The 7,095-nt window shown below is 32.4% G+C and overlaps 1 protein-coding gene across 2 annotated transcripts; it reads right to left on the reverse strand.

Moving 5' to 3' along the window:
• Positions 1 to 2,240: 2,240 nt before the first annotated feature.
• LOC145155346 (ubiquitin-conjugating enzyme E2 variant 1D-like) lies at positions 2,241 to 4,243 on the reverse strand. Of its 2 annotated transcripts, XM_079075593.1 has the most exons (4): positions 4,084 to 4,243; positions 3,149 to 3,288; positions 2,942 to 3,067; positions 2,241 to 2,631 (listed from the first exon to the last, which is right to left on the reverse strand). In XM_079075593.1, exons 1-4 carry the CDS (start codon positions 4,115 to 4,117, stop codon positions 2,491 to 2,493), a joined length of 441 nt encoding a protein of 146 aa, XP_078931719.1. In that variant the 5' UTR covers positions 4,118 to 4,243; the 3' UTR covers positions 2,241 to 2,490. The 2 variants fall into 2 exon arrangements, with proteins under 2 accessions (XP_078931719.1, XP_078931717.1); XM_079075591.1 differs by having other exon boundaries at positions 2,249 to 2,631; positions 2,942 to 3,288.
• Between the last annotated feature and the right edge of the window lie 2,852 nt (positions 4,244 to 7,095).

Below are 7,095 nucleotides of genomic sequence, written 5' to 3' on the forward strand. Positions count from 1 at the left end.
TTGAAGATATATGTGCAAAGTGCGAATGTGCGTGCCACATAACAGAAAGGCGAAGCAAAGGCAACAACCAACAAGTTTCTTTTCTTGAATGTTATTACCGATTTTTTTTTCTTCTTCTATTTCCGAATCGGATCCCACAAGGTGACAAGGGCCAAGGCTTGCACAAGTCATTGGACTATTTGCCTATTTCCTTTCTTTTTTAGGCTTGAAATGTTGGATTAGTATTTTGGGCTTCTAACTATATTTTTGGGCTTCTAAATTGCAGCATAGAGTGACACATTTTTTTTTTTACGTAATTGCTTTATTTTTAATGTAATGACACAATAGTAGAAAAAAAAATTAGAAAACTTTGACATTGATAAATCAAGCGTTTGTCAATGCCACTACTGGATACCTCATAAAACTACCCCTCCTAACAGTCAATAATCCGTTAAGTTCAGTTGTAGCTTCTTTATTATTTTCATTTTAATGTTAAGTTTTTAACTTTCAATCTAATATATTATTTTCTTAAAGGAAAATAATTTTTAAATACAAATATTGTTATTTTAATGTTATATGAATTATCAAATATAATATAATTTACTTCTGGTAATTTAAATATATTATTTTAATGATACGAATTATTTTTAATTTATTAATTTAAATATAATATTAAATACAAAACTTAAATAAAAATGATCAAATCACCAAATTATATTATTATTTTATAATACGGAGTCCTATGATTTCATGATCCAAATCACCAAATTCCTAAACAAAAATGGATCTCCCTCACTATCAACATCTACCGCTTCATAAGCCTTTTATCACATATCAAGTCCAATTTTTTTGATGGAGTACATGTTTTTTTAACAGAAACACAACTCAAGTGAACAAGTCGACAACAACACTACCTACATAAACATGTACGATGCCAACTATGATACCATGATATTCATGCTTTTGGCTAAATCAAAACTCGATTGTATAAACGTGTACCCGTGAATTTTTAGTTGATGTTGTGTGATTAATTTAAAAATAAAAATAAATAAAAAAACGGAATCTGTTAATATGTACTACATCCGTCCCAAATTAATTGTCCACATTTGATTTTTCTAAGTCTTTATTTTTCAATTTTGACTTTGAATATTTTTCTTTTTAATAGATTATGCAAAATATATGAATGGATTGTATTTTAAATTTCTTTATATTGTTATAAGTTTTATCAAGTAATATATAACACAAATACAAATATTTAAAGTCAAAGTTAGAAAAAAGACTTCAAAATTCAAAAATGAACAATTAATTTGAGACGGATAGAATATTTGATTTTGTGAGATTGTGAAAAAAGTAATGCCAGATTGCTTTTATTTCCTTTTCCAGAATCCGATTTTGTGTTTGATTTTGCAATTTTGTATTTGGATTTGTTTTTTGTATTTAAGCTTGCCGGAGGAGGAGACGGTGGTTGTGCACAAGCTTTGATTGGTTGTACTTTGATAGTCCATTAAATTTATATAATAATAAAAGAATAAACAGATAAATAAACTAAAAAGAATACAAAATAATATCCTGTAATGACAATATAGCATTTCAGGGTTGTAACAAACACAAAAAAACAGTAACATAAATAAGTACATTGAAGATACATAAAACAATTTGGGGTATATAGAATTAGCAAAAGAAAAAAAAAGGATTAAACACACATATATTACCTTAAACACTACGGACAATTCGTTTAATTTACTTTTACTCTATAATAAAATGCACTTTTTCTTTATATCATACTATGACCATGATTTTTTTTTTTTTTTTTTTTTACCACGAAAGGAATATTTTTTATTTAATTTTAACCGCATTTTTAATGTAAAAACAACCACTATATGAAACTTCAAATTCTATGAGAACCATGGATTTTGTTCCATTTAACCCCCCGAAAGATATTTTTTTATGATTAAGCCTTTGGAATTTTTTTAAGAAAACATCTTTAACCAAAATAAATAATATCCCACTTATATTTTTGCAATTCATCACCCAAAAAACTCACTGTTTTTATTTTTCTCAAAAAAAAAAAAAAACAACTCTTAATGGTAAAACCAGAAAAATTTCTTTAGTTGGTTAAACAGAAAAAGAAAAACTTCAGTGGTTTTTATAGAATTTGACCTTATATTCTCTTTCAATTTACAAAAAAAACTTGTAACGCACAATTCTAGTAAATCACTTGAATATATATGTACCTAAAATATCATGAAAAAGAAAAAAAGTTTGCAGATGAACATCAACCCAAGATTTACTAATAGAAGTTGCATATATCAAACATTTGACACAAACAAGAATCACATGAATCAAACATATCCATGAAAAAGTCAAAATAGAAAGAAGACATTAACCTTCCTCTACTTCCAAACCATTAATTTTTGCATAAAGAAATATGCAAAACTATCCATCATCATCATATTCATCTATTATAACATCACATCATCATCATCATCATGATCATGAGATCATCATCATCTAGAAGTAAGTACCTTCTGGTGGTTGAACAAGCTTCCGGTTATGTGGGGCCGCCATTTCTTTCTTCAGTTGCACCAATATATCTTCCATTGTGTACTCTCTCTGCCAATTCGCCACTATCCCAAACTTCTTTGGCTCCACCTAAATATTTTGTTAGTTAAAAATCATTATGGGCAAATTGGTCATTTCACCTTGGTCCATTTCCAAGAAAAAAGATCTTGCAATCTTTATTGTAAAAGCCTAAACTTTGTCGATTTTGCAAATGTCAAATCAAGAACAAACTTTCTAGGACTATGTAATAGGAAGGGCATTCCTGTCTTTTGTCCCGTTGACAAATGAGACCATAGGGGCAAATAGGTCATTTGATATGGTTTGAAGACTTGTCACTAAATGAGTAAAAGACAATTAACTACAAATTTTAATATTTAATTATTTATATATATATATATACCACTCCAGTCTCATGATTGACACAAGTCATGTTGACACGCGAATGAAAACGAACAGTTGGAGGCTTTTCAGGGTAATCTTTGTCACAAAATAGCTTCAATTGATAAATGCGACCTTCGTGTACAGACTGAAACCTCACAAAAAAGGGTATTAGACATAATAAAAGAGAGAAAAAAAATTGTTTTGAGGGGCAATTTAGACAAATTACATTGTGAGGACCAATGATGGTGCCTGTCCAAGAACGCATGTAAATGTCATCACCATCATCCATTCCATAGCTCACAGTGCCATCTCCAATACCCTTTTCTCCACGCTCAAGCTCCTCCAATAATCTGAAATTCCGAGGCACTGCAACAACATGTTTCAGAATTAGGGTTCTAGAATTCCAATTCCACGAAGCATTCTCTCTTATAAATCTGAATCTGATGGTTTATTGGTTTATTGAGATTTGAGAATAGAACATAATATTTGGTAACAATGTTATAAAGATTAAAGACTACATGCAGAAACGTAATATATAAAGTTATTATATCCATAAGATTCACAAACGAGATGGTTCATTGCAAGAAAAAGTCAAGTGTCATGTACGAAAAGTTGATCACTCTATTTGAGTTCTTGAGTTTTCAATGAGAATTGTGAAGTTTCTATTTTCGAGACCAAAATGAATTATGAACGATGGTTATACGAGCCCTTAAAGTAAACAAACATCTTTCCAAATCTAATGAAATTTAAGTCTAAGCAATCGCAAACAAACTGAAGCAACTTAATCGTACAGTACTCGTTCATAGCATCACAATCAAAGTGACATAATCAAGGCTAAGTTGCTAGCGAACAAAATTAAGATTTTAGATCAACTACAAAAGCATAAATGAAGAGAAGATAGCAAGAACCCACCAAACAACCAAAATCCCCAAAAGAATCGAACTCGAAACACATAACAGGTGGATGAATTTGACCTAGCTTTGCTTTAGTTCAAGATTACATCCGATATTCCTACTAAGTAATCGATTCCCTTAACCCATTACAGATAACAACAATATTTGTGCCAGAATAATGAAATTTTGACAAATGAAAAGCAGATTTGGCGAAAAGGGTTTCAAACAAGAAGATCAAAGCGAGAGTAAAGATGTTTGAAAAACTCACCGACAACACTGGATCCTCCTGAGCCAAGCGTCATGTGTTGAGTTACGAAATGGTAGCTTATGAGCCGATAAGCACAGATCGATCTGATCGAGGAGGGGGAGAGATGGAAGCAGAATCTAAAGAACGACAAAGAGGTGGAGTGATAAAAGGGTATAGAAGAAATAAGACAAAACTGCAGAAATGGTCCCTTTGGTTTGCATATTTTTTAGGTAAGGTTTAAAAAATAATTTACTCTTAAAAATAGTCATTTTTTTTTTTATGTTTTTACTCTGATTTTAGTATGTGAGTGTTACAGTTGTTAGTATGCTATCATTTTCTTTCCCACGTGTCCTACACATGAGGGAAATTCCTTTTTTTCATCTTTTAGGGATTGCTCATTTAATAACCGCACATATATAAACGATCATAACCTATTCACCTTCTAACTCATTCAGTTTCATTAACGGGCAAAAACCCTAAATCCTTTCCTGAAGTGATGATTTGTTGAAGAAAAAAAATGGTGCTTATAATGTGGACAATAAAACCTCATCGCATGGGATTTGGCGCACTACGGTGAGTATTATTATAGCTTTTGGAACTCATTCTTATCACTTTTGAATACCAACAGAATATGCTAACTTCATTCTGTCTTCTACTTTTGTTTTTGGAGGGGGGGGGGGGGGGGTAAATATGATCATCCCACTATGTTCACGGTTGAACTTCACCATGATAGGAAGTGCACACCTTTCCAAATATAAATTACGTGTAATCAATTGTTATGTTTGTTGATTTAATTGACATAGACGAGTTTTTCAGTGCATGAACATGATGCTATGATGCTAGAATTAGGATATGTGGTTCCCCCAGTAATATCTTATTACTTTATAATACCCGACCAAGACTTGATTTTGGGCATTAGAGTTTTTGTTAATGATCAAGATGTTTGTAACCTAGTTGGATACATTGGAGCTAACAAGGTGATCTAGGTGTATACTGAACATGGTATAACCAACTTGGTTACAAACTTCATGTCGCTAAATCAGAAGAATCATATCATCATTGAGGAATTAAATAAAGATGTTTCAACCTTTAGATTTGAATCAAAATGATGTTTAGGTGGATAAAGTTTCCAACTTTATCCATACAAAGGTCACAAACTTTCAAGATCTAAACTTTATGCGCTAAAGTGACCAAAAGCTCATAACATCCATCAAGATTCAAGCTTTATACCTCTAAAAGAAAGATCAAGGTGAACAAAGTCTAGATCCACAAGCTCCAGTGCAACCAACACTTCTCCAATGAGATCCTTCTTCTCCAAGATGCACCAAGAACACTTCAAAGCACTCAATAACACATTCTTTTTCTCACAAGGCTCAAACTAGGGTTAGGGTTTCAAATGAGGGTGTTAGAGAGGTGGAGGTTGAGAATGGAATGGGTTTGGGGAAGTTAAGGAGCTTAAATATGGCTCAAACCATAGAAATAGGGTTTGGGTTCTGATCGCGTACGCCCAGCGTACCAGGGATGCCTAGTACGCCCAACGTACTAGACTAGGCCCAAAACCTTCCTAACTTCAAACGGTCATAACTTCTCCGTTCCAACTCCGTTTTCGACGATCTGTATATCCACGGAAAGGTATTGAAGAGCACCATAATATTATCTAGATATCTTGGACAAAATACTTCCCGAACAAAAATCCATATTTCATGAAATAAGTCTGAAACATCACTTTTCATGTTTTACCCTTTGACTCCATCACAAACCAAGGGCTTGGATTGCGTAACCAATATTATCAACATCTAATAGGGTCTAAACCCTATTCCCTTGAAGCCCAAGGACTTTACATAATTCATTTATTATCCACAATCCCGAAATAAGAAACTTCTCAAAACAGGATGTTACAATATGGGTTGCTTAGATATTATGTCCTAGAATTACAGTCCACTAATCGAAACATGTGACATCCCCATTTTCACGGCCAGAAAAGACCGATTTGTTTATGCTTATTTAAAAATTAGAGTATCTTTTTTGAAGAATAATATTGCAGAATTTGTTCCCAGAAAACATGATAAATATGTTATCAAAGCATTTCCGAAGAAATGTATTTTTATTTATATTAAAACATTGGGATGTCATCGTCAATACAGAAACATAAGCATAACGAAATATTACAAGTTTTACAGTAATTAAACTAGTGGCCTAATATTCCTTGAATCTCTCAGCTGAATGTATCTTTAACATCGCTACTTGTGATACAATAAACTGAGTGGGTCAGGTTGGGAAACCTGTTGAGTACACAGGGTTTTCAACCCACAATAATATAATTATTATGCTTAATCATAAAACAATTAACCCAATTTCTCATCCCCATTATCTTCTATATTCTTAAGGATTTACCCTAAGAATCAACTATTCTTCATTTATTTATTCATAAGGATTGTCCTAAGGAATAGGCATGAAGTCCATTGCTGCCAGGGTTTATCCAACAAACACTAAGTCCATAGCTGCCGATGTTATCTATTAGGCACAACTGCCAATGTTCATCTGTAAGGCACTAAGTCCATAGCTTCCAATGTTCATTTGTAAGGCACTAAGTCCATAGCTGCCATGGTTTTTAGAGTACATCTGGTGAACACGTAGTTTAAAAACACCTACAGGTTGTGAGCCTACTAGCGTTCCATTGGACTGTCTAGAATCGTCCATGGTTGTCATCTATACTCTACTAGATGACTAGATCATCTTTAAAGTCAAGGATTCTCATCATCTTTCACCTCTCATCATCTATATCATCTTTCATATCTCATCGTATATCATCTACCCATCTTTACCCAATATATTTATAGGTATAAAAATACATATACAGTTTAAATCAAGTAAAACATGTATAAATCGTTCATCAAACGTAAATATTAGCAACACAGATAATAGGCACATATAGCATGTAATTTATATTAAATACTTCATATCTATGTGTAATATGAAAGTAACTATGCACTCACTTGTTAAAGTGACGACTTGAAATTCGGGCAACGCTTC

Source organism: Lactuca virosa, chromosome 1 (assembly GCF_052849685.1).
Source record: "Lactuca virosa cultivar CGN04683 chromosome 1, Lactuca_virosa_CGN04683_v6, whole genome shotgun sequence".
Taxonomy (NCBI): Eukaryota; Viridiplantae; Streptophyta; class Magnoliopsida; order Asterales; family Asteraceae; genus Lactuca; species Lactuca virosa.

Excerpts from the sequence above, each read along its gene's own strand:
- LOC145155346 (XM_079075591.1), bottom strand. The coding sequence starts at position 4,117 with ATGACGCTTGGCTCAGGAGGATCCAGTGTTGTCG. Across the intron at positions 3,289-4,083 it reads AGGAGGATCCAGTGTTGTCG|TGCCTCGGAATTTCAGATTA; the intron begins GTGAGTTTTTCA and ends ATGTTGTTGCAG. Across the intron at positions 2,632-2,941 it reads TCAATCATGAGACTGGAGTG|GTGGAGCCAAAGAAGTTTGG; the intron begins GTATATATATAT and ends CAAAATATTTAG.